The following is a 27,382-nucleotide window of genomic DNA, read 5'->3' on the forward strand; positions in this document are numbered from 1 at the left end:
GATTCCAGCTTGACTACTTTCAAGCTGTGAGACTTCAGGCAAGTTACTTAGCTTCTCTGAGCCTCAGCCTCCCCATTTGTCAAATGGAAATAAAATACTCTAAGCTATCTAAGCTATCTCAGAGTTATGTTTAGTTATGTTTAGCCCGGCACACAGTAAGTTCTGTGTTTTAGCCACCTGCTCCCTGGGCTGCTGCATCCTAGTGTGATGCTGGCAGGCCTGACTGATGTTCTAACTACCCCCATCCCCAGTGCTGAGGACAGATGGTGGCTGGGAAGATCTGAGGCAGGACAAGGCCGCCCCCAGCCACAGGAAGACCTCTGCCTGGTTGGAGGTCAGTCGCCAGGCTGAGCAGGCTGGGTGAGCTGCAGTTGCTGTCTACGTGGGCGGTCAGGGCCTTGGGTGGGCCCCACAGGTTGGACTGGCCATCACCTGTCAACTGGTGTTTGAGCTCTGTGGAAAAGGAAACTTTTATCTAAGACAACTTCCAAGCAGTGTCTTGAGCTGCGGTGTGAAGTAACGCATTCCCTGCCACCCAGAGAGTTCCACCAGAGGCGGGGGTGTTGTAATGGCTCAGGGAAAAGGACCCATTACGTCCTGTCAGACCCGGCAGCCACCCCAGTGCTAAGAGGTGTTCCAGCTTTCCTATCGGGAATGGCCGATGCTGCTTCTGCTTTGCATATAGTGATTTTATGCTTTCCCCCCTGCTGGGTGGCGGGCCCTGAGCTGATGCTAGAGATGGGGGATGGAAGGTGGGAGGGGGGGCGTCCAGGCAAAAATGGTATCTGGCCTGGCCTGGCTGTGGAAATCAGAAACGTGTGCGTCAGCGCTACGTTTCTATAGACTCCTGACACCATATTGAGAATCTGAGTTTTGTAGATGAGACTCCCAACACTGACTGCCAAGAGACTGGTGTGGGCTGAGTGGAGAGGGCCACAGCTCAAGACTAGGGAAGGTGTCAGGGTTGGGAGTGGAGTGCCCTCACAGAGGAGGTCTCTAGCAAGGAAACCAGCCTGGCCCAGAGTGGATGAGATGCCCAGCCAGTGGGACACAGAAGCTGGGAGCAGACCAGGTGTAGGACAGGGCGGCTTTGGAGGGCAAACCTGTCCCGGCACGGCTGCTCCAGAACCGCTTTCTCACCAGATGGATTAGCAGTCTGGATCCTCATCTTACACATTCGCCACTCTGGTGTAACAAAACACATGCTATTCAGCGATAAAGTCTGAACGTTTAAGCAAATTAAAAATGTTTATTTATATGCATTTAAAAATATCTCCCTATATAATAAAAGGAAGTACATTTTCATCTCACATTTTCTTTAAATCAGCACACATCCCCATTCTTCTGGTTTGTTATGAGACCAAGAGAAATAGGGAGGGGAGAGGGAAAGGGAAATAGATTATTTACTAGGTTTGAATTCCTAGCTAGTTATTTTGCCAGGTGGTACCCAAACTTCCTCTGGGATGGGGGAGAGGGGGTGGTATTGAGAGCAACCGTCAAATGTGCTCAGCAGCTGAACTCATGGCCAGTTGTATTTCAGAGGGTAGACTAACTCATGTGGACAATGTCTTCTAAAAAATGTTGGGGGGTTGTTTATTGTATGAAGTATAGAGTTTTCCAACAAGTGCTGTGGTGATGGGGGAGGGGATGGCAGAAGGTGTGATATGGAGGGCAGAGCCTAGGTGGGGTCAGACTCCTAGATTCCAGGCCTCACCCTGTCTCTACTTCACAGGCTGACTTTCCAAGTCCTGCCTCCTCTGGGCCTCAGTTTCCCCTTCTGAAAGGCATGGACCTAGACCCATTTGTATTCAGAGCCCCAGTGACTGCTGCTGATGTTCAGTGGTCACCCCATGATATGTCTGAGAAAGGCTAAAGTCCCAGCCCTGTTCCCTTCCCTTCGCCTAGGGCTGGCTCCCTCCAGGGCTGGATCTGGGGGAGCAGGTGCTGCTGGGAAGAGGCCACAAGGAAGCTAGTCTTCCAGGGCTCCTGAGCCAATGCCTCACCTCTACTCCCTGTTTCCATGGTTCTCTCTTCCTTCCTTAGCGTCTAATGAAACCCACAAGCCAACGAGAGGGAGTGGTTCAGCAAAGCTGCTGGTCCTGTAAGAGGTGTGGTGACACGCCCTCGGGGAGAGGAGAGGTGTATCCTGCCTGGGCCTCTTAGCTTTTGCCTCTCCCCAGGCACGGCCCAAGGCCCTCCTCGCTTTATCTCCAAAGCTCAGAGATTCAGTGATTTGTGACCTTGGGCATACAACTTCACTCCTTCAAGACAGTTTCCTTAGGTACAAAATGGGGACACACAAACTTGTCTTTCCAGGCTGTTGGAAAGAGCTAAAACTTAGATATTGGATATGAGCTCATCTAATGCACACAGTAGGGCTCAATGAACACCCCTTCCGTTTACATTCATGGCCAAGGGGCTCCTTCCTCCTAGGTCTGGAGAGTCCCTGCCTGCCCTGTGAAGCCAGGCTTAAAGGAAGGAGCAGCTAGGTGGGACCTGGGGAGGAGAGGTGGGCCTGGGACCCAGCCAGGCCCTTTATGCAAGCCTGTGCTCTGATTTAAACCCTTCCTGCCTCCTGCTCCAGGGATGGGAGGGGCAGCAGACACGATCTCATTCTCCCCAAAGGCCTCCCCATGTTGGCTGCTGGTAGGGTAATGCTATGAGTGTCTGAACTGGGACACTTTTGAGAGTGAAAGGAGCATGATTTGTAATGTTGGGCCCACTAGCAAATACTGGTTCAGTTCCACAAACCAACGCATAGAATCACTCTAGCTAATAATTTCCCATCCTAGCTGTAGGCTCACTGTACCCTTACAACACTCTGAGAGGTTAGCCAGGCCCAAATTGGGGGATGGCCCACTTTACAGATAGGAAACCATTTATATTCCCAAGGTCATACAGCTGGTGGACAGGAACCCAGGTGCTCATGATCTAAGTCACAAACCATCACAACCATACAGTGGCACTTGCCCTGTCCCTTCTCCTCACCCCAAATTCCCTGTTTCACTTTCATCCCAAGGAAACAGGCCTGTTCAGCACCACTACTAGCCCGGAAGGTCCATGAGGCCTGACTCTGTCACTAGTGTCACTCGCTAGCTCTGTGACCTTGAGTGAGTGACTTAACCTCTCTGGGCTTTGGTTTCCTCTTCTGTAAAACGGGGATAATAACATCTTCTCCAGGTCACTGTGTTGAGAAAAATAAGACCTAGCCCAGGATCTGGCACACTTTAGGTGCTCAGTAAATATTGGTAGATTGGATGATTGAATAAATAGCTGACTATCGGCTGTTCATTTGTTGGCAAGGGTGGACAACACACAGTAGGTCCATAAATGTTAACTGAGCTCCTATGATGTGCCAGGCTCTGCGCTAAATGTTTTCTATGCACCATCTTCCTGGATTCCTCACATCCTTATAAGGGAGGTAAGATTCTTGTCCCCATTTTCTAGACAGAGAATGGCAGCACAGGGAGTTTAAATAACGTGGGCAGGGTCACAGAACAAAGAGGAGGTACAGAGATGCTGGAGCCCAAGGCAGGGCTGTTACTGTCCATGTGCATGGCCTGCCTCCCTCACTGCCCAGCTAGGGAAAGGGAGGCCCCGAGAGGGCAGGTTACTTGCCCAAGGTCACGCAGGGGACGGTGGCGGAGGCCTGGAGACCTCTGAGGGTTTCCGTTGCGGACCCCCCTCCCCACTCACTCGGGCCCCTCCAATCGGCAGCTCTGCGTGCGGGGGCGCGCATCCCCCTGCTGTCCGTCAGTCAGCCCGTCTGTCTACGCGGGCGCAGCGGTGCACCCCTCCCCAGCCTAGGGCGCTGCGTAGGGAGAGGCAGGGCTTTCGCAGCGCCCGGCAGCCCAGCCGACGGACAGCAGCGCCTGCGCCCGCGGCTCTCCAGCCGGTGCGCGGGAGTCGCCGAGGCCAAGGCGCGGCAGCCGGCCAGCGGCGAGATCTCTTGCTCCCTTGCTCGCTCTCTGCGCTCAGGAAAAGCCCAGCCGGGAAGCCCCAGAGACCCGCCCTCCAAGATGAAGAAGCTCCAGGGAGCTCACCTCAGCAAGGTAGGACACGAGGGCAGGGGCGCACCTGAGGGAGGGGTGCGGAGGCCCACCCCCTCTCGAGCCCCCTGGGAGGGTGGGAGAGGGCATCTGCAACTGGCTCAGGGCTCCGGAGGAGGCCGGCAGAGCTGGATTGCAGGGAGGGGCGGGGTCACAGCCTGCATGGGGTGGAGGGTGGCCTTCCCCTTCTGGGGGTCCGGATGCAGTGTGATGGGGCCTGGGGTTCACTGGGCCAGGTCCTGCGAACAGGTGTCTCAAGCCACAGGAGGCACGAGGTAGGGGTGCTGGGGTCAGGCACCCGCCCCTCCCCAGTACCCGGGTCCAGTTCCCCCAGGGGCTGATTTGGCGGGTGGGAGATGTTAGAATAGCTGAGACAACCTTGAGCAGGACTGGTCGGGGGTGGGGGCTTGGAGCAGGTCCTCATCTGTGCACTCTGCGCTGAAGCAGCCTCCGTGAGCCAGCAGCTGCGCCCTGGTTTCCTGCCAGTGCCCCTGCCCTGCAGTGCCCACCTCCTGCTTCCTCCCCACCCCCTTCATTCTCCTGGCAGCGTTGGCTTCCCTGATAAGACCCCAGGCTGCCCCTCAGCAGGGCAAGAGGGAGGCAAAGGCAAGCAGGGAAGAAATGGGAAACCCAAGGGCTGTGGAGGTGGGGTGGAAGCTGGCATGAGAGAGAAAGCCAAGTCTATGTGTTCCTGGAGCCCTGGGCCCAGACCTCAGCCCTGCCCCACCTTGTCCTGTGGGATTGGACCTGCCAGCCAAGTCACATGTATGTGGGGAGGGAGAGTCTCAGGGGAAGTTTTCTAGCTTTTGGCTTAAGAGTACCAGTCTTAGCCAAGGAGTCGGAACGCCTGGGTACTGTTTCTACAGATGTCGCTTACCCTGTGACTTGGGGCAAGTCTGTTCTCTAACCTGGACCATCGCTGGTCCATCCCCAGTGTGCGGCACCAAAGCAGGCCCCACAGTCCTGGGGGGTGGATACTGTGAACACCCAGCTGCTGGCGTGGTGGACGGTCCACTCTCCCGTGTGACCCACCGCCACCGTACACTTGTTCAAGCTCTCTGCCCTTGGGCAGCTGAGCGTGGAACCACTGTGATAAGTGGGTCCTTTTTGTTTCCTGACATAAGTGACTCGCTGGGGTCATCTGTGGGCCTTTTGGGTCTTCTTGAGTCCAGCCCCTGTTCTCTTCCATCCTACTCTCTCCTCCTTCCTCTCTCTTCTCACAAGAGCCCCCGCCCCTCACTGGCACAGGGCCACTCATTACGTAAATAGCCATGTTGTATGAAGCCTGATCGCAAGTACTCCTCCAACAATTTTGGGCCCTAGGTCTTATTATCCCCAATTTATAGACAAGGAAACTGAGGGGTGCAGGTTACCGCTTTCCTGAAGGTGGGCTGAGCCACCTAGGGCCAGCAGGGTAGGGGTGGGACCCCTGGCCTCAGTGTCCCCTCCCTTGGTCTCCAGGAGAAGGGGGTCAGGGAGTGAGGAAGTGCCAGCTACGGCAGCGTTATTCAGAGATGAGCACGGGACCGAGAGGCAGGGGTCTGTGTCCTGGCTTTGCTCTGCCCTTAACTTGCTGTTTGACCTTGGGCTCCCCCCTTCTCCTCTGAAACTCACTTTCCTCATCTGCACAACGATGAAGTCAGACTCCAGATTCCTACTGTCTCTCTCACCCTGAAGCGGGTGTGAAAGCCTTGGCTTGGGAAGTCCTACGTCTCGCAGCCCTGACACTGCTGGTGACCTACCTCTGTTGGCCCCTAAAAGAGGGGGTGTGGTCTGGCAAACTCAGAAGTGTGTTCCTGTGTGACTCTGGGTGGAGAGTGGGGGGATCAGGGGTGGGAGCCTCACACCCAGGCCGAAGTGTGAAGCAACTCATCCAGCTTCCAACCCTGCCCCATTGATCTTGTTGCTTTTCTCTGTCTCTCTGGTAGTTCTGTCCTCTCTGTGACAGCCTCCCGGGATTTACCGCATGGTGGGGATGGAGGCTCCACGTGGGCTTTGGACTGGCTCAGCTTTGGGGGCCCCCATCCCCTGTTCCTGGAGCAGGAGCAGGCTTCCCTCTGATTGGGGGAGGAGGGGACAGAAGAGCTGGCAGCATCCTGCTCTTGGAACCCTTGTCACCATGGAAACAGAGAGCCGGGACTGCTCTGTGAACATAGACAGGGCAGCAACTTCTCAGGAGAGATCAGAGGAACCTCATTATCAGGGCCTCCTGCCAGCTGGCCTGAGTGGGACTGGGGGGGGGGGTGGTCGCAGGGTGACAGGTCTGCCTCCCCACCCAATACTAGGGGCCAGTGTCAACTGGCTGCTACCCCATCCCTCTTGGAGTTCACCTGGGAGGGAGTGGTTCCAGAGGGCTGATGCTCACCCAGCTAGAGAGGAAGACTTGGGCAAAGGGGCATCAGAGGGAAGGGGTGGGTTTCATACAGGTCTAGGAGCTGCTGCTAGCCTCACCCCAGCATGTCTGAGATCACAGCTAAAGAACCACCAGCAGCACATTTGTTTCAACCCTTGGAGCCCAGTTACTTGAAAAGCAGCTTTTTCATGCTCTTCGTCATTGTCAGCATCACCCATAATCATGCCAGGCTGCCCCCATCACCACTGCCCCTCTGGCCAAGAGCCAGCCTCAGGCAGGATCACCACCATGGCTGTCACTATCACTGAGAGCCCAATGCTGTTACCACATTTTTGCCACCTGAGCCCACTGCCTTAACCGTGTCATTGCAGCCAGGCACCTCCAGTCCTGTGACACTCGGACTCTCCTTTCACCATCCTCATCCCAGCAATGCTCATATGACAAATCCCCAGCAAGGCTTTCTCTGTCACCTGATTTGTGTGAAGACACCTACTTGGGCTGGTGCCAGGAAGGGCAATTTTAAGGGATAAAACAAATTGGGTAGTAGCTATTTGCTGAGTCCCTGTGCTGGGATCTGATCTGATCCTCGACCACTGTGGTGAAGTCTCCTTAATGAATCTTGCCTCACAGATCATCAGAGCCAGAAGACTATTAGCTAAAGATTATCTAGACTTGCATTTCTGCCAAGTATATCCTGACATGCTAGCTCCTTGAGACCCTTTTCTTTTCTTTCTTTTTTTTTTTTTTTGCGGTACGCGGGCCTCTCACTGTTGTGGCCTCTTCCGTTGCGGAGCACAGGCTCCGGACGCGCAGGCTCAGCGGCCACGGCTCACAGGCCCAGCCGCTCTGCGGCATGTGGGATCCTCCCGGACCAGGGCACGAACCCGTGAGAGAGTCGGCAGGCGGACTCCCAACCACTGCGCCACCAGGGAAGCCCGAGACCCTTTTCTTAAGTAGAATTGGAGAATACTGTCTGTTCTAGTCTCTACTTGGAGAGTCACAGTGCATATTGGTCCATTAAAGGATCTGACAAGTCCTGCAGCAAAGCAACCTGTTTTACCTTGTGATAACCCAGCTTTCCCCAAACTTTTTTGATTCAAGAATCCTTTGTTCCACCAAACATCTACAAACATTTCAAGTGATGCGTTTTTGGAATTAGTGATCTATCCAATCCCCTCGATGTCCATATGGGGAAACCAAGGCTCAAAAGAGTCTTTCCTAAAGTTGCACAGTGAATTGGCACAGACCTGGGATGAGAATCGTGGTCTCCTGACGCCCAGTCCAGTGGAATCACTGTTTCCCCACAGTTGTTCCTCAGCAGGAAGCAGGAGGGTCCTCTCTCCTCTCTGAAAACCATGAACATTATTTGATAATGGGCCTTCTTTGCAGCTCCGTCCTCCTCTGCCATGGGCCATGGCTTTCAGAGGCAAGCAGAAAAGGTGTAGCTGTCCCTTTCTCCTGCCCCATTCCTGGAGTCACTTCTGGGAACTGCTTTCTGAATTTTAGATAGTCATCCTGGTAACTATGGGCTTCCTTCCCGGCCCTAAGCCCGACAGCTCATGGACACACTAACTCATCTCTCGGGCCAGGGTTCTAAGCACCCGGAGGAAGGCCTCCATCGCCCAGCCCCAGCCTGAAGGGAGAATGCCCAGTGGACTTCCCTGCCCTGCTTAAATCACAGGAGGGGACTTTAGGGACAGCTGGTTGCCATTCCCCTCTGTGCATGCATCTTTCTCCAGAGACAGGAAGATTACAACTTTCTGAGACAGACTGGGGCTTCAGTAGCTTCTTCCTGCTTGTGAGCTAAAATTCACAGTCCTCAGTAGGCCTTCTTGAGCCACACAGCATAAATCTAAGCCCAGGGGAGCCCACATTCCCTCCATGCCCCGTCCTTTCTATGCTAAGGGGCCCTACTTCTTCCTCTTGTCCTCCTGTAACTGCCTTTCCTGAATACACTCCAATCTAGTCAGCTGCACATGCTCCAAACTGCCAGTGTCTTTCTTAAAATATGGTGCCCAGAATGGAGTAGCAGAACTCCAGCACTGGGTGGTTGAAGACCTGGGCTTCAGCATCAGGAAGCTCTGGGCCGGAGACCTAGTTCTTCCACTAGCCAGCCTTGTAAAAACCGGGGGTGTGTCATAATACCTCTTTGAGCCTCAGTTTCCCTTAGATGAGTACTTAGCTCATAGAGTTGTTCTGGGAATGAAATCAGGTAATGTGAGTAAGATGTTTAGTGCAGTGAGTGCGTGGTAAGTGCTCACACATGGAAACTGTTATTAAGATCGTCATCGTCATCGTCATCAAAATAGGACCATCCCTTGACTGGACCTCTGTGTTAGCCAAACTAAGATCTAGGTGGCTTTCTTAGTGCCTGAGCCACCCTGCTAGTCTCAAAAGTTTGTAGTCCCCTGAAACCCCGAGGACCTCCTGCCTATTCACCTGTCAGCCCAGGTGAGAGCGGCTGATTATCTGAACCAATAGAGTGCTTTGCACTTAGCCCTGTTTGATTCCATATTCTTATTTTGGGGGTTCCAGTTCAACCTGGCCTCACCTTCTCCCTCACCCCTTTGGTCTCTTTTACTGGCAGCCCATCACCCCAGACCTGCTGTTGACCCCCAGTGACCAGGGCAATGTAGACCTGGACGTGGACTTTGCCGCAGACCGGGGGAACTGGACAGGCAAGCTGGACTTCCTGCTGTCCTGCATCGGCTACTGCGTAGGCCTGGGGAATGTCTGGCGTTTCCCCTATCGAGCCTACACCAACGGAGGAGGTATGGGCCTGATGCCTGCATGAGGGGCATCTAGTCCAGTGGGCCAAGGCTCAGGGTGGAGTGAGGTGTTAAGTGGCCTTGGCCACTGTCTCCTATGTGACCTTGGGCTGAATTAGTTGAAAGCAGTGACCTGGGGCTGGAAGGGGGAGCTCACCCTGCCGTGTCCCTTTTCCTCTCCCAGTCCCCTCCTTCCTGTCTCATCCCCAGCATGGATACACACTCAGTTCTCTCGACAAGCCCTGGCGCTTCCTGGGCCGTGAGTGATGGGCAGAGGGGGCTGCCTCTACTTGGTGATAAAGGGCTGTGTGTGCCCGCCAGTGATCACTGTGCTCTCAGTCTTCTCCCCGACCCTCCCCCCCCACCTCACCTCCTCCGGAACCTCGCTCCCTCAATCAGTCATTCCTGCTCTTGAATCTTCAATCTAGCCTCCTCTCTTGTTCCTTCCGTTCATGCTGCAAACACAGCATCTCTTCCATCTTAAATTCTCTGTCCCTGCCTCTCCATCAAGTGGCTGTTCTAAGTCTCAGTAACAATAGCTGGGGTCAGCACTCACCATCGGCCAGGCCCCGGGCTCGGTGCTCTCCAGGCCTGTCTCATTTAACCCTGAAGACAACCACCTGGGTGGGCACCGTCTTGATGAGGCAGCAGTGCTTGGAGAGGCCAAGTTCCTTGCCCAAGGTCACACGATGGGGATCCGACATGCCACCCCAGGGCTATCGTCTCCAGAGCCAATGGGCTCCCACCAGCACTGTGTCTCCTCCCAACTCTACCGAACTCCTTAAAGAAGCGCATATGGGCAGAGCGACAGGAATCCAAGTAAAACTAGATGAAGCAAGGACGAGATGAATTGGGATGACTGGGAAGTGTGGGACGAGTGCTGACCTCCAAAGCTCCAGGAACTCAGGGATGTGTCCATAGTTGTCTCTGTCCTCCCTCTCCCTGTTCTGATGCTTCTTCCCTGTGTGCTGACCTCCTTTTTCCCTGGACCAGGCTTCCTCCTTACAGGTGGGTCGGGGGTGGCCACAGACAACTCTGGAATGACTTCCTTCACAGCACTGCTCTCTCTGAATGAATCTATATAGAATTGCAGGGAAGGTACCTAATTGACCTGCCTTGGGATATGTGCCCAGGAAGGGGTGGGCAGGGGTTGGCTGGTGTGTCTGGCAGCACTTCCAGAGCCATATGATGGTGGGCAGTCCTGTAAAGAAGCTGGCTGCTGGTATGAGAAGAAAAGGGGAAGGGATGCTGGGCACACGGGACCATAGGAGGCAGCCACAAGCATCTGAGGTGGCTCTGGGGAGAGGGGAGGGGCAGTAGACTGGAGCCACGTTCTGCAGGGCATCGATTTCTGTACTGAGGGGTTTGTACTTTCTCCGGCAGGGAAGGCACTTATTCATTCACTCATTTGTTCATTCATTCACTCAATGTCTGCTCTGAGCCCAGTCCTGGCCTGGGCGCTGGGGCTACAGAGGTGAGTAAATCCTGCCCCCCACCCCGACCCCTGGGCCCTCCTAGCATAAGAGAAGACAGTCTTGCAGTGCCCAGCCCTAATCCACGTGAGAAGTGGTGGTGTCTGCCAGTCAGGGGAGGGGCGGGGCGGGGCTAGAGCTGGGCTTTAGGGGGAACCCACCCCCAGACCCTCCCCTCCCTCCCTCCTCCTCCTCGCAGGCGCCTTCCTTGTGCCCTACTTCCTCATGCTGGCCATCTGCGGCATCCCCCTCTTCTTCCTCGAGCTCTCTCTGGGCCAGTTCTCCAGCCTGGGACCCCTGGCTGTCTGGAAAATCAGCCCCCTCTTCAAAGGTGAGGCTTCAGTGGGGTGCTCTGAGCCTGAGGGAGGCGGGGAGGTTCCCGCCACAAGCTGTAGGCAGAGAGGGAGGTGAAACCCGGAAAGGGGATGGCTTCCTTGGCCTGAAGGCCGCGCGCTCCCCTGCCCAGGTGCCGGCGCGGCCATGCTGCTCATCGTGGGCCTGGTGGCCATCTACTACAACATGATCATCGCCTACGTCCTCTTCTACCTCTTCGCCTCCCTCACCAGCAACCTGCCCTGGGAGCACTGTGGCAACTGGTGGAACACGGACCTCTGCCTCGAGCATAGAGGCTCCAAGGACGGCAACGGGGCCCTGCCCCTCAACCTCACCAGCACCGTCAGCCCCAGCGAGGAGTACTGGAGGTCAGGCCCCCGCCGGCCCAGCAACGGGCAGGGAGGGACAGAAGGCAGCAGTGTGCCCGTGTCCCCAAGGGGCTCAGCATGCACCTCAAAGGCCAGGCTCAGGTGCTAGTGTTAGGTGGACTCTGGGTTCTAATCCCGGCTCTTCACCTGGCCAGCTGTGTGACCTTGAACAATTTCTTTTGCTTCTGATGCTTTATCTTTGAAGTGGGTGTGCTAATAGTATTTGAAGGGTCCTGTGAGGATTAAAGGAAAGAAAGCGTATAAATTGTGCTGCCTGGCCTGGTGGATTGTGAGTGCTCAGTAAATGCCAGCAGGATCTGTTGGGGTGTGAGAAAGAGGGCTGATGATAACAGTAATCGTCAACTTTTGGAGCCTGCTGTCCTCGAAACCCATCTGGTAGCTGCAGTGACTACAATGAAGGGAGCCTCAGTTTCCTCCTCTGCTCAAGGGGGTAATAAGGGTCCCTGCTTCATAGGATGGTATCAGCCAGTCGCTCACTCATTCGTTCTTTCAATCTGTATTTATTGAGTGCCGACTGTACTAGTGGGTAAGGCACTTAATGGAGGCCATGATCATACAGGACCATCTCAGGTTAGTCTAACAGGAGAGAGAAGACTATAGGAGAGTAAGGGGTTGCTATGAGAATTATGTAGGTAATGCAGATAAAACCCTTAACACAGTGCCAGGCACATTGCAAGCCCCTGTGAATGGTGGGTATCAAAGGGCATCGCTACCCATTGGCCTGTCCCAAAGTCCCACTTTATAGCTGAGAAAACAAGGCCCAGAGGCTTGCTCAGTACTTACTGGCAGAGACAGTACTGGAACCAAGGCCTCCTGAACCCTGATCTTGTTCTGGAACATTCCAGAGTAGCCTTGTTCCTAGGTCGGGACCATTGGTTGACCTGAGGACACAGACCAGATACCTTCAACCCTTTACCTGCAAAAGGCTGCTCTTAGGAATTTTCCCCCAAAGGAGCCCCATGTCTTGAAATGTTTTAATCTCCAACCCACACATATTACATGGTCCAACCATTTATCCATTTAAAGTCCATCCAAAGTGTCTGCACCTGCTGAGGAGTATGTCTGACCAGTGGGGAAGGGCTTGGGCCTTCAGCTAAAAGGCAAAGAACATGACATGGTCACTGGCAGCTGCCAGGGGTCTCCATGGCAACGCCATGGCCCACTGCATCACTTGGGGAGCAGGCAGGAAGCAGACTGGCATTCTCACCGGGCTGAAGGGAGCTGAGTGAGTGGAGGGACTTTACAGAGGGGATCCACATGGAAAGGTGAGGCACCAGCAAGAGGGACAGCCATACCACCCCTGAGGCAAGGAGGCAGTGTTACCGGAACCAGGGGACATTTGAAGCCTTGGAGGAAGGGCTGCCCAACCAAAGCTGTGCTATAGAAGAAGGCAGTCACAGCCAGACCCTCTGATGGTGTGCGTGCATGTATGCGTGTACATGTGTACACATGTGTGTGCAAATACCTCAACCCATCTTCCAGTCTCCTGCTGTTGCCTCCCATTAGCCAGACCCAGAGGGAAATTGAAGAGGAAGGCAGCCTGCGTGATGGGGTCTGTAGAGGCCCACCTCGTGGGTGCTGAGCTGGTCAGAGAAGGATGGAGAGGAATCAAATAGAAAAAAGCCAGGATAGTCTCGCAGGCTGGCCACAGCTTTACCTCATGTCTGTGGAACATGGCAGGGTCACCAGAGGACATTCAGACCTTGTCTCCCACAGCCGCTACGTTCTCCACATCCAAGGCAGCCGGGGCATCGGAAGTCCTGGGCAGATCCGCTGGAACCTCTGCCTTTGCCTGCTGCTTGCCTGGGTCATCGTGTTCCTCTGTATCCTCAAGGGTGTGAAGTCCTCGGGCAAGGTGAAGCTGGGAGGAGGCCCCGGAAGCTTGAGAGGCTGGGAAGGGTGAGGTCTTCCTGAGGAGGCAGGGTGTGGACTGAGCCTGAGAGGATGAATGGACTTCAACTGGGAAGAGGGGGAGGGAGAGTGCACTGAGACTGGGGGAGGGAGGCACTGCCTGAAGAAAGATGTGGAGGTGAGCCTGGATGGTGGCTAGGCTGGCTCACTAAGCTAGAAACATGTCGAGAGTGGGACCTATCTGGTATTCAAGCTTCTTTCCTAACCTAGTGCTTGGTGCTTTGAAGAACCTCAGCACGTGTTCATTGAATGCTTGGAGGGTGGGTATGAGTGAGGGCTCTTTGAAATGCAAGCACTAGAACCCAGTTGTCACACTCAATGGGAAAGTCTAGAGGGTCTGCTTCAGGCATGGCTGGATCTAGAGGTTCGGTTGGAGTTATCAGGAATGTCGTTCTCTTGGTGTCTCAGCAGTACTTTCCTCCAGATTGGCTTCCTTCTCAGGCTACGTTTTTCGTGAGTTTGCCCCTAGCAGCTCTAGGCTTACATCTTACCTGCTTAGTGTTCTCCCTTGCCCCAAGTTTCAAAAATCCTAGAATTGAGTCTCACTGGATACATAGGTCTTATACCCATCCCTGAACCAGTCACCGTGGGCAGGAGGGTGGAGTGCTCAGCTTGGCTGGGGCTGGGAATGGAGTCAGCGCCAGGTGGGAAAGTCAGGCAACTGTTATCTGAAGAAGGCCAGCTAGATGCTGGGAAGACAAAGCCGCAGACGCCCGTTTTAGGTTATGAAGGGCAGGAAGGGCCATAAAGCTGTTTCAGAAGGACTTGGAAACCTTCTGAGGGGTTTACTCAATCATTTATAAATTAGAACTTGTCCCTCTGCAAAGTGCTGAGAGACGCTGTCCACGAGGAATAGAACCACTAAAAGAAAGACTAGAAAGACGATGTAGAGACCATTAGAAAGCCAGGAGAGGTCATCGTGGTGCAAGCCAAGGCAGCGAGCGGCTTGAGACTTGATGGTGTTTGCTGAGGGCAAGGCTGGAGGTTTGGGAACAGGCGGGGCAGAGGGGAGTTTGGGCGTGTCCAACGTCTGATGGCCGTGCAGGCTGGGTTTGCAGGGGGCCTGGACCAGGGTGCAGTGGAGCTGGAGAGAGTGGATGGGTGGGAACAGCCTTGGAAAGCAGTGATGTGGGGAGGGAGTGAGGGAAGGAGAGAGAGCATGGTGGCTGCTCCCAGCTTGGGTTGCATAGGTGAGTTAGTAAGATGGGGATTTCTTTCTTTTTTTTTTTTTTTTTTTTTTTTTTTGCGGTACGCGGGCCTCTCACTGTTGTGGCCTCTCCCGCTGCAGAGCGCAGGCTCTGGACGCGCAGGCTCGGCGGCCATGGCTCACGGGCCCAGCCGCTCTGCAGCATGTGGGATCTTCCCAGACCAGGGCACGAACCCGCGTCCCCTGCATCGGCAGGTGGACTCTCAACCACTGTGCCACCAGGGAAGCCCAGATGGGGATTTCTGAGAGGAGCAAAGGAGAGAGAAGGTCACCCCCCTTACTGTCTCTCAGGTGGTGTATTTCACGGCCACGTTCCCCTACCTCATCCTGCTCATGCTGCTGGCCCGTGGAGTCACCCTCCCAGGGGCCTGGAAGGGCATCCAGTTCTATCTCACCCCTCAGTTCCACCACCTGTTGTCTTCCAAGGTGAGGCCCTCCAAGCCTGCGTGCAGAGGGAGGAATCAGGCTGGGGAGTGGAAACAGGGCTCCCTGGGAAAAGAGGGGGTGGGGGGAAGAATCTTCCACATGGTGAGCCCCGTGTACCAGGTGCTGTGCTCGGCACTTTCCTTGATTATTATTCACAATCCTATGCAGTTGACATTATTCTCTCATTTTACAGATGAAGAAGCTGAGGCACAAAAGAGTTGGTGATAAGCTTAAGGTCACATGACTAGGGAGGGGCAGAGTTGGGATTTCCACCCTGATCTGTCTGACTCCAAACCCCAAGGAGGGCATTGTAATAATAATAGAAACAGCAATGGTTCTGACACCTAACGTTTCTTATTTGTTGATGGATGACTGTGCCTGACCCTGCTCTAGCACTTTGCATGTATGTAGTTACATAATCCTTACCACCACCTTATGAGGGAGGTACTGTTCCTATCCCCTCAGTACAGACAAGGGTCCTGAGGCCTGGACAGGTGATGCGGCCTGGCCAGGTTACACAGATAAAAACTGGTAGAGCTGGGATTCAAATTCAGGTCCCTCCAACTCTAGGGAGGAAGTAAAGGGGTTATAGGGGCTTATTGTCAGTATGCATCTACTGCAAATTTACACGAGGCACTACTTCCTTCCAAACCAGACCAAGCTTAGAGAGTATCTCCTAGATCCTGGATGGGGAAACTGAGGCCCAGAGAGGGGAAGGGATTTGCCCAGGTCCTGCAGTGTAAGTGTTGGAGCAGGGCTTGCTTCCTGCCGGTGTCCCTCGTGGGCCAGGCTCTTCACCACAGCATCCCTGGACCTGTCGACTGGCTCTTGCCCCACCTCCTTCCTCCTCTGGACACCACGGTGTGCCAGCCCCTTCTCTCTGCCCTCCATCTGCGTCCTTTCCTGCCACAGGTGTGGATCGAAGCTGCTCTTCAGATCTTCTACTCGCTGGGTGTGGGCTTCGGGGGGCTCCTAACCTTTGCGTCCTACAACACGTTTCACCAGAACATCTATAGGTCAGGGCTGCCTCCCAGACCCCACGGGCTGGAGTGGGGAGGAGAGTGGCTGGCTGGGGAGGGCCTCGTGGGTGAAGGCGTGGCCTGCTCACCCTGGCCTGTGCCTGGACTTCTCCCGGCAGAGACACCTTCATTGTCACCCTGGGCAACGCCATCACCAGCATCCTGGCTGGCTTTGCCATCTTCTCCGTGCTGGGCTACATGTCTCAGGAGCTGGGTGTGCCTGTGGACCAAGTAGCCAAAGCAGGTGAGCAGGCTGCCCAGCCCTGGTGGGTGGAGGGTGTGTCGGGGACAGCTGGGCTGGGCAAGTTAACATACATGTGGCCCCGCAAGGTTGTGGATGGGTATGTCGTGTGCGTGTGCGTGTGTGTGCACACGAATGAATGTGTCTTAGCTGCTCTCTGGGTGTCCTAGAGCAAAGGGATGAATGTACAAATGCGTGTGTGTCAACCTGTGTCTGGAGATAAGTGACCTTCTGTAGGAGATTGTCTTGTTTTGCCACATCTTAGGAACTTGCCTTGCTTGTCCAGGTGAGTCACAACCTGTGTGCAGATGGCTGTGCAAGTTAAGTGAGGGTTTGAGTGATGTGAATCAGTGTCTTGTGCCAATGGGAGTGTCTGAGTATGTGTGTTCATGGAACTGTTTGTGCAAATGATTGTGTATGTAAGTGTATTCAAATGAGGTTTTCTACTTGGTCTTGTGTTTTCTCGTGTACTCATTATTAATTCATTTATTTTATCAACCTGTGTTTATGGAGCACTGACAGTGTGCTGGCCTGTATCCTAAAAATTAAGAAAGTGTTGGAAGCTTGCAGTGAGTGTACGTCTCTGGGTCTGGCTGAACCAAGTGTGCCCAAGTGGGTGTAAGTGACCACGTGCGTCTGAGTACGTATGTGGGACCCCCGCGTTCCCCAGACTGCTGACCCCGCGTGCCCTTGGCCCAGGCCCTGGCCTGGCCTTTGTCGTCTATCCACAGGCCATGACCATGCTGCCTCTATCGCCCTTCTGGTCCTTCCTCTTCTTCTTCATGCTGCTGACTCTTGGCTTGGACAGCCAGGTGAGCTGCTCCACGCCAGTGGGTGCACCTTGTGGTGTGTGTCTGTGTCTCTGTGCGTGTGTATCTGTGTGTGATGTGTGTATCTATATGTGTGTCTGTGCGTGTGTGAGATGTATGACTGTGTATCTGTGTATGTCTTCGTGTATTGTGTCTGTGTGTATGGCATGTGTGTGATGTGTATCTGTGTGATGTGTCTGTGTATGTCTATGTGTGTACCTGTGTGTGTATATGTGGCGTGTGTGTATCTGTGTCTGTGGGACGTGTATCTGTGTGTGTTTGTATGTGTGTGGTGGGGACAGAACTCTGACCGCCCCCCCGTTCTCCCCCGCAGTTTGCCTTCCTGGAGACCATTGTGACAGCTGTTACAGATGAGTTCCCGTATTACCTGCGGCCCAAGAAGGCTGTGTTCTCGGGGCTCATCTGTGTGGCCATGTACCTGATGGGGCTGGTCCTTACCACGGATGTGAGTAGCGCTGCGGGGTGGGCGGGCAGCTGGTGGGCAAGGCTGGGGCAGACACCTGCGGCACTGTCTGCGGCCAGGCCAAGCACTCCCTGAACTACCTGCTTCTTCCTCCTTGGGAGGAACCTAGTCCACCCCAGACCCTCTCTCCCAGGGGGTAGCTTGGCTTATGACCCAGAGTCCTGACTTTGGAGTCTGAAAGACCTGGGTTCAAGCCTTGCTCCTGCATTTGCTAAGCGACCTCAGGACAAGTGGTTTCACCTCCCTGAGGCTGTTTTCCCACTGATAAAATGGGGTCTACATCTAGGCTTGTTGTGAGACTCAAATCAGATGATGTGTATAAAGGGCTCGGCAGGCAGACAGCAGTCACGCTGTCATCGTCTTGCCCTCCCCGCCGGTCTGGCTGCTTCCTGCTCACTTCCTGCCTGGGGAAGGGGTGGCATCAGGGAGAGAGGCTGGGATGAGGGGACCCCAGAGCTGCGACTTGTGTTCCAGGGGGGCATGTACTGGCTGGTCCTTCTGGACGACTACAGCGCCAGCTTCGGGCTAATGGTGGTGGTGATCACCACGTGCCTCGCTGTCACCCGGGTGTATGGTGAGAGGGGCCATGGGAGGAGGAGTCAGGCTCCCCACTGTGGGAGAGTGGGAGTCTACCCTGGAGCCCCCCTGCACTGGGTTCCTGATCCCGAGGGCCAGGGTTTCCGGTGGGGGCAGCTGGAGTGGAGGAGGGGCTGCTGGCGCTGGTGGGGCTGCGGGTGGGACCATTCTCCTCCCTCCCCTGTACAGGCATCCAGAGGTTCTGCCGGGATATCCACATGATGCTGGGCTTCAAGCCGGGCTTCTACTTCAGGGCCTGCTGGCTGTTCCTGTCCCCGGCCACGCTCCTGGTAACCAGGGGTGGGAGGGAGGGCTGCTGGCTGGGGACTCAGGGCTGAGAGCAGGGCCCCTCTGGGAGTTCAGTCTGGTAGGACTGCCCTGGCCCATAGTGGACCACTGTCGGGGCTGAGAGGTGGGGCGGGCACCGGGATCCTGGTCTACTCCCCTCCCCCTTGATGCCCCCAGCTTTTGTAGCTGTGCGGAGCCTGGTCCTGCATTTGGTTGGCAAAATGAGTGGGGCTTTCTCAGGCCTCAGAGCCTTAAGGCTGGGGTCAGAGCAGCTCAGGGGTAGGCCGTCTCAGGAATTAGGGCGCCTCAGAGCTGGGCTGTCTCAGGTCTTGGCTTTGGGTCAGCTTGGGGCAGAGCTGTCTGAGGACTTGCAAAAGCTCCAAAGATGGACCATCTCAGGTTCTGGTACAGCTTAGGACTGGGCTATCTCAGAAACTGGGTGGTTCTGGGCTGAGCTATCTCAGGCTTTAAGGTAGCTCAGACCTGGGCTATCCCAAGCCCTGGGCCATGCCCGAGGCCCACTTTGATGCTGGGAGCCCCCCACCTGCAGGCCCTGCTGGTGTATAGCATCGTCAAGTACCAGCCCTCAGAATATGGCAGCTACCGTTTCCCAGCCTGGGCAGAGCTGCTGGGCATCCTGATGGGCCTGCTGTCCTGCCTCATGATCCCAGCTGGCATGCTGGTGGCTGTGCTTCGAGAGGAGGGCTCGCCCTGGGAGGTGAGTCTGCCCCACCCCTGCCTGCTCCCAGCCCCCTGACCTGTGGCCCTGCCCTGGGCCCAACCTCCAGAACAGGAAACATTGGCTCCAACACCTTTTCCAGAGCCTGCAGGATTCTTTTTACTGGGAAGAGCATTTTTTTCTAACCAGTAGCCTGGGGTATGAATCAGCTCAGATCTGCTTGGTCTGTGGCAGGCTCTGGGGCCAGAGTCCTGTCCTGTGGCCCCTCCCACCACCCGGGGCCCCTGGCAAGGGAGGGGCACAATCCAAAGACCACGGATACTGGCCAGTGCCCACGTGTCTTGGGGGAACCTGAAAGGACAAGGGACTTATCCAAGGTCCCACGGTGAGCTGGGCAGGGGTCAGGACTTGAACTCAGGTCGCTAGCTTCCCTGTGGAACTCAGGGTCAGAGGCAACACTGAAGGACACCAGAGGTGGGCTGTCACCCTCCTCCGGTGACAGGGAGCCCTGCCCATGGCCAGGGCTTTGTGGAGAGACCCAGAAAGCATACAGAGTACAAGCTGTTTGGTATGGGATTCTGCAGGCTCAGAAGAGGGGAAAAGAGACCCTTGTGGGCCAGTGGACTTGCTGGGTTGCTGTGCAGCTGCTGGAGATCCCACCCCTCTCTGAGCCTCAAGTGCCCTCTGCACACTGAGCCCTCCACTTCTTTTTTTTAAAATTTTTAAATCTAATTTTATTTATCTTTTTATAGAGCAGATTCTTATTAGTTATCTCTTTTATACATATGAGTGTATATACGTCAATCCCAATCTCCCAATTCATCCCACTACCACCACCACCCCGCCCCCCACTTTCCCCCCTTGGTGTCCATACGTGTGTTCTCTACATCCATGTCTGAGCCCTCCGCTTCTGAGGCCATGGGTGTGGAGTCCTCTGGTGGCAAGAGGCTGTCATAGTGAGCGGAGCTGAGTGAGCCTGCTAGGGCCCAGAGACAGCCTTGGGACACACACACACACACACCCCATCAGAGGTGTGCTGGAGCCACTAGTACTGCTTCATGAGAGCTAATTGTTAAACATTCAGGAATACCGTGACCCAGCTGTTAAACCATTGAGAGCTTGAAATGGACAAGTGTGGGGATAATTACAACAGTGAGATTGGCTACAAACCAGGGCTCCTGTGCCCCTCCACCCCTCCCCAGCCTGCTAACCAGCTCACTACTGCCCACCCCCCTACCTCATACACCTCCACTGTTCCTTGGCTGTCCCTTGCCCCATCTTCCAGCTTCTGGAGGGAGGCTCAGAGCCCTTCCCTGGCAGAAGTGTGCTGTGGTCACACTGCGCAGATCCCAGGGGAGTCCTGGAGTCCAGCCACTGCTCTGCCTCCAACCGCTGTATGACTTTGAGGCAAACCCCTTTCCTTTTCGGAACCTCAGGAGCCCCACCTGTGCTGCTAAAGGAAAATTGTCTCCTTGTTGAGAGCCAGGGTGTCTGCGAAGGGAAGGAGGAGGGCTCCAGCTCCCAGGAAGCTCATGGTTCCCAAGCCTCGCTTTGCCTCCCTCCTGTCCTGCTGCCACCGCTGCCCACAGCCAGGCGGAGGGGACAGGTCGTTGGGGGATCGGTGAACCCCACAGAGAAGTCATTGCCCCACTCAGGGGTGCCACCTTCAGAGACCAAGCTTCCCAGCACTGACACACTAGGATCAGAATCCTGGGTCTGCCACTTGCCAGCTTTGTGACCCTAAGCAAGTGAACGCACCTCTCTGAACCTTGCTTTCTCAGTCCTTAAAATGAGGACAGTGATCCTTACCTGTCAGGGGAGATACCGTGATCACAAAGGTGGTTCTGCAGTGCACGGCTCATCCATTGCACTCTGGATGTGCTGATCCCTGCGATTTCCCCAAACGTGGGAAACTCGACTGCAGAATTTGTAGTAGTGGGGGACTGCGTTTGTGCTTTCCCCTAAAAAAAAAAAAAATGAGTACAGTGATAACTGCCCATACGGTTGCTGTGAGAAGAAAAAAAGGTCATCAACGAAGTCAGTACTGTGACAGGCAGAAAAGCGGGGTATTTTTAAAGTTCAGGATGGGGTCAAGACTGCCTGGGTTCAAATGCCACACCACCGCTTCCCACCGGTGTGACCTTGGCCAACTTAACTGATGTCTCTGAACTGTACTTTCAGACAGTATCTGTGTGTGGGGGGTGGAGGTAATAATAATACTCCCCTCATAGGGATAGTGTAAGGATTAAATAAGCCCATACTCAGCACAGAGCTGGGAACTGGTGAGTGCTCAGTTCTAAGCTGGGGGGTTCTCACCTCAAAATCAGGGGTGATTTTGCCCTCAGGGGACCCTTGGCAATGTCTGGAGACATTTTTGATTGTCCTGAGAGGGTGGGGTTGGAGGGGGAATGCTCCTGGCATCTAGAGGTCAGGGATCCTGCTACACAGGGTTCAATGTGCAGAACACCTCCCAGGCCACAATGTCAGTGGTGCTCTCAGGTTGAGAAACCTTGGTCTAGGCACTAGTGTGCAGCTGGAAACAAATCTAAGTCCTTAAACTCAGGGAGCTTGTATTTTAATGCGGGAGACGGACAATAAACAAACAAACACATGAAGGCAGTGGTAAATGCAATACTTAAAAACAAAACAAAACCTGACAAAACCAGAGTACAGGAATAGAGGGTGATGGAGGACGGTGCTCTGGCCAGGGTGACCGGGGAGACCTCTCTGAGGAGGTGACAGAGACCTGACGAAATCGCCAAGGTGATTGGTTTAGATGTCTAAGGGGAGAGCATTCCAGGCAGAAGGACAGTCAGTGCAAAGGCCCTGAGGCAGGAGGGGCCGGCACGTTTGAGGTCAGCGAGACTGGATCAGAGGAGGTGGAGAGAGAGTGGCGGCAGCCAAGATCACAAAGGTAGACAGGGGTCAGGACGTGGCGGCCATGTGAGCACTTTGGATTTCATTCCAAGTAAGATGACAAGCCTTTGGCAGGTTCCTGAGTGCTGGGATAACATTGCTGTCAATACATTTTAATGGGCATCACCGTGCTTTGAGTATAGAGCTGTACTAGGCCCCACGCTAAGGGCATGGCACACATTATCTCCCTTGGAATCTACACCCAGTAGGCTCCACTTAATGTTGGTTGTCTCCCTTCATTGAAGAGTCTGGGGCTCTTCTCCCTGGCAGGGCAGGCAGAGGGCTTTGGGAATTTGGTCTGAGGAAGACAGAACCCTAGAATGTCCAGGCTTAGTCATCACCTTAGATCCCTCCTTCCATGGAAACTGGAGCTTGGAGCGGGAAAGGTCAGACATCTGAGTCAGACTGACCGTGGCCATTCTGTCTCCATCTTCCCAGTGCATGGCTCTCTCCCCAAAGCTCCCAGCTCTTCAGGACTCAGCATTTAGGGGAGGGACCCAGAGTGGACTCCTGGACTGCCTGCCATGTAACCATAACAACAGCCACCATTTACTGGGCCTTACGCTGTTCCCAGCACCCTGCTGAGTGCTTCGCCCCAGTGCCTTCCTAACCACCCTTTGAAGGCATCATGATTCCCAAGTTACAGATGCTGGAAGCAGAGCTTAAATTCCGTGCCCAAAGGCCACCCAACTTGTGAGTGGCAGGGCAGAATTCTCCCCAAACAAGTGACTCACTCCCTTGGGAAAGTGACAGTGCCCCCGCCCTTTCCCTGGGTTGTTGCACAGACTAATCCAGGTGACGTGGTGTTTTGCCGGTGACCCTGGAAGCAGTCCCTGAGCCCTGGTTCTCAGCCCTGTGGTTGCTCTGCTGCAGCGGCTCCAGCAGGCCAGCCGGCCAGCCCTAGATTGGGGCCCGTCGCTGGAGGAGAACCGGACAGGCATGTACGTGGCCACGCTGGCCGGGAGCCAGTCCCCCAAGCCACTGATGGTGCACATGCGCAAGTACGGGGGCATCACCAGCTTCGAGAACACAGCCATCGAGGTGGACCGAGAGATTGCAGAGGAGGAGGACTCCATGATGTGAGACGGGAAGCAGGCAGACAGGAGGCCCTGCCGGCCCCCAAGGGTTGCCACGCACCCTCTGGGGTTCTGAGAGGCCTGAGGCTGCGGGAGGTTGCCATGGTGATGCCGGTCCCCAGAGCAAGTCCCTTTTTGTGGCCTCTGCCTCTCCTAAAACCTCTGTCTACTCCCAACAGACACACACACACACACACTCAAAGCTGAGAATGAGCCAGCTCAGCCCTTACTTCACAGATGGACAGACTGAGGCCCAAGGTCACACGACAGAAGGGACTGGACCCCAGGCCTCCTGACCGGCCAGCTCCCTTTCTCATGTGGCAGCTGGCACCACCCTCTCATCTCTGTTCAGGGCCCAGTCTCTTCTCTTCTCTTGGGGAGCCTGCCCCACACACTTCAACGAATCAGAATCTTGAGCTGGGCAGGGACACTCAGGTTGTCTCGAGGCCCATGAGGCCCCGGGCATCAAGGGTTATCAAGTCAAGTGGGAGAAAGATCCCTGTGGGCTCATGTGTGCAGGCCAGGTTTCCTGAAGGAGGTGGGACCTGAGGGCCCTGGAGGATGGGCAAGTTTGGAGAGAGAGAGAGAGGAAGAGGACGGCAGGGTGGGGAGGGCCTCTGGCCAAGGTGTTGATCCAGTCAAGGTATAGGGGTCAGAAATATAGCCCCCTTCTCCTCCCCTGGGGCCAGGGGGCGGCCTGGGGAGAGACCAAGGGTGAGTGAGCGGGGAGAGCGGGAGAGTGGTGGGAGAAGCAGGTGTTACCAGGTTACAACAGGATTTAAGTGGGAATGCAGATTGGTGGGGAGGGGGAGCCAGGGACGTGGGCGGGCAGGGGATTTGCATGATCATGTGCTTTAGAGAGAATATCCTTCTGGCTCAGTGTGCAAGGTGGAATGAGGGGGTAGGGTAGAGGCGGGAAGCCTGCAGAGGACAGACCAGAGGGGCTAGTGCCTGAGCTTGGGTATTAGGAGGGTGGAGGGAGGGAAAGAAGGAGGACCCCACAGCTTCCCTCTCTGGACCCCATGCCCTCTAGTGTGGGGAGCCCTGGGCATGATTAGAACCGGGGAAGGGAGGGAGGTGCCTGACCTGCACTGTGGAGGTGGGAACGAGGGGTCATAGTCAGGACCCAGGGCCCCTCTCTTCCCTTCTTCCTTGTCCTGGCGGCCCTCACTGTTTCCTCTAGCTCCAGGCACTGCTGGGGAATTGGCCTTGGCTGTGGACAACCAGGCCACTAAGAGACTCGGGAGGTGGTCCACACATATGGCTGTCTGGTCCCAGTGCTGCCCACTCTGCTTCAGCACGTGGGTCCCTGGGCATGGACAGGAGAGTGGAGGCAGAGAGCAGGCGACACCCCAGGCCTGTAGCCAGAGACCTTGGCATCTTCAATCCCCAGAATTGGGAGGGGCTGCCCTGGGCTCCCTCCTTCCCTGAGAGATGAGGGTGGGGTGGGGAAACGCCTGATCAGGTCCCCTGCACATGGCATCCTCCAGTGGGGCAGGGTGGCCTGGTGCAGCTGTGCCAGCCCCTGTGCCCTCTCTGCTGGTGTCTCCCCAACCCATCTGTGTTCTGTTAATAAACACCAATGAAGTCATCTTCCTTACCCTGTCTCCTTACTGCTGAGAGCCACGAGGTGGGCAGCACAGAACTTTCTGGTTCCCATCGGACAGATAAGGGAACTGAGGCTCAGCTGCCTCCTTTCCTGGCCCACCTGGCTTCTGACCCTAGCTTTGCCATTTCTCCGTGTCAGGGGTCAGTGGGTGGGGCTTCGGAAGGATGATGAAGGCCCTTAAAGACCACCTAGTCTCCCATTATACATATGGACAAACCGAGGCCCACCGAGGGGAAGAGACTTGCTCAAGGTTACCCAGCAGAGACAGGCAGAGCTGGGGACAAACCAGGGCCTGTCAGCCATCTCCTTTCCCTGGCCAGCTGCCCTCCTTCCCTCCCCAGCTCTTTCCCAGCCTTACCTACAGTTGCAGCTGGAGCTGCAAGAGTAGAATTGGGTGGAGCCACGACTTTCCCAGGCCGGAAGAATTTCCTGGTTCTACCCACCCCCACCTGGCTGGACCTTGTCAATACAAAAGGGCCCCAGTGCCTTTCAAATGCGAGGCCCAGGTGTTTGCAAAGGCTTTGAATGCGGGTGCAGAGGAAGGGCTGCTGCATATTTCGGATATTAATAAATTTCCCCTAACAAAGGGCCAGGGCCCCCTCCTGCCCCCCCACCTTTGTTTGGGGCTCTAGGTGGGGGAAGAGAGATGGGTTTGCTAATTTGCAGAGGATGCAGGAATGGCCTTCACAGTTCAGAATGCTTCTTCCCACACCCCGGGGGCGGGCTCCAGCCTTGCTCACAAAGCCCCTGGCGCCCGGCCCTCTCAGCACTCCCAGAGCCACCACTGGCCCGGAAGGAAGGAGGCGCTCTCCGGGGGCTTGCTCTAGGACTGAGCCTGAGCTCTAGGATTGAGCGTGGCTTATGAGTACTCCTCACCCAGCCCCTGGGCTGTAGCCCTGCATCTTGGAAGTCAGGAGTGGAGGATCCTAGGAGTCTAGGCTTTTCTTTTCCCAGATTCCGAGTCTGCAGTTGGAGGATTCTAGGCATCTACAGACTCCACCAGCCTCAGCTCCTCCAGCCTCACCTCCCTCGCCCCACTTCCTCCTGCCTCGAGGCGCTCTCCCTGGTCACCGCCCTGCCGCTGCGGTTGCTGGACTGTCCTCCCTGGCCCAGTCTTCCAGTCTGTCCTGGTTTTCCCATTTCCGCTGCTCCGACGGCCTTTCCAGCTGCCCCGCGCTCCTGCTGCTTCTGCTGCCCATGCCATCTCCCTACTGCTCCCATCCTGATCCCCATATTGACTTCAGATCTCCCTGCCTCATACCAGATGCCAGCCAGACCCCGATTGCAGTGGGAGCTGATTAAGGACCAGGGACCCACAGCTGGAGGCATCCCTGACAGCACAGTACGCATCGGACAGGAGACATCAGCCCTGTCTGGAGTAGAACCCCAGCCTGGAATCCTAGAATGTCCCAGCAGGTGCCAAACCCAAGTGCCTACAGGGCCAGGCAGGGAACCCCGGCGAGCAAAGCTGTGGGTTTAAGTGGGAGAGTAAGAGGCATCTGACCCTTAGTGACTATTGGAGAGACAAGAGGGCCTGGTGGGGACTGTGATGAACTGGAGAAGAAGGCATGGTGCCTCTCTTAAGGGGGAGCTACCCCTCAGAAGTGTGGGCCCAGGTCTCCAGATATCCTGGCTTTTTAAGAGAAGAGGGAAATCTGGATTTTCATGAGACATTTCCCATTTTTAAGTGTGGGAAACTGATTCAGAAAGTGTAAAAGAGCATGGCTCAATTAGGGCCTCCTGTTGGCCTCTCAGTGCAGGCGCACAGCTCTGCAGAATTAGGGGCTTAGCAGTCAAGAGGCAGGGCTTGCCTGGGGATCCACGGTGAGAGTGGCCTAGAGCTGAAGCCAGGCCCAGGGCTCCCCACCCCCGCTCAGCGCTCTGCTTCCTGTCTTCGCTAATCTCTGTGTCCATGGACCCCTGACCCTGGGAGGCTGATGGGGGGCCCCGGGAGGCAGTGGATGTGCCTGGCTGGGGTGTGGCGGAGGGGTGACCTGGGGCCCTCCATTCCTGTTCTGGGAGTCATCAGAGACGGAGAGGCACTGAGGTGGGGCCATGGACCATCTGCCGTGACTTCCAGCCTATGATCTGTGAGAGCAAATGGCGGTGGGGGTGGGGCAGAGGAGAGAGAGGCCACACCATTAGGGCAGCCATATTCCCAAGGTCAAGTTAGGGTCCACAGATAACACCGGGGGTCCCGCTGGTTATCTTGGTGTTTGGTTCTCAGTAGGCCCTGCCCCCTCTACCACCCCCGCCAAGTTCCTCTCTGCATGGTTCCCTGAATAGGCCCAGGTTCCCTGACCCAGTGCCTTCTCCATCTACCCATCGGAATCCTGTCCATCCTTTCAGGTCCCACCTCCATACAGTCTTTTTTTTTTTTTTTTTGCGGTACGCGGGCCTCTCACTGCTGTGGCCTCTCCTGTTGCGGAGCACAGGCTCCGGACGCGCAGGCTCAGCGGCCATGGCTCACGGGCCCAGCCGCTCCGCGGCATGTGGGATCTTCCCAGACCGGGGCACGAACCCGTGTCCCCTGCATCGGCAGCGGACTCTCAACCACTGCGCCACCAGGGAAGCCCCTCCATACAGTCTTTATCACCCCCAGGTATGGACTCCTGGGGTCTTCAGGGGGGCTGGCTCAGCCCTACATCTGGTGAGCCCTGGCAACCCACCCCTGCCCAGCCCAGCCCGCACAGCCCTCACGGTGTTCTGAGACGACCCGTTTAATTTCCGTGCAGTTAAGACCCTTACATCACGCTCTCTGGACCCCCGAGTGCTTG

At 55.5% G+C, this 27,382-nt stretch overlaps 1 protein-coding gene across 1 annotated transcript; it reads left to right on the top strand.

Annotated features, from left to right (window-relative positions):
* Positions 1-3,980: 3,980 nt before the first annotated feature.
* On the top strand, positions 3,981-23,692 carry SLC6A7 (solute carrier family 6 member 7). Its single transcript, XM_081231440.1, has 14 exons — positions 3,981-4,052; positions 8,990-9,173; positions 10,842-10,973; positions 11,109-11,343; positions 13,081-13,219; positions 14,774-14,908; positions 15,821-15,924; positions 16,047-16,171; positions 16,868-16,980; positions 17,312-17,443; positions 17,936-18,035; positions 18,227-18,327; positions 18,876-19,043; positions 22,794-23,692. Exons 1-14 carry the CDS (start codon positions 4,020-4,022, stop codon positions 23,001-23,003), a joined length of 1,911 nt encoding a protein of 636 aa, XP_081087566.1. The 5' UTR covers positions 3,981-4,019; the 3' UTR covers positions 23,004-23,692.
* Positions 23,693-27,382: the final 3,690 nt, after the last annotated feature.

Source organism: Mesoplodon bidens, assembly GCF_964165515.1.
Source record: "Mesoplodon bidens genome assembly, chromosome: 4".
In the NCBI taxonomy this organism is placed as follows: domain Eukaryota; kingdom Metazoa; phylum Chordata; class Mammalia; order Artiodactyla; family Ziphiidae; genus Mesoplodon; species Mesoplodon bidens.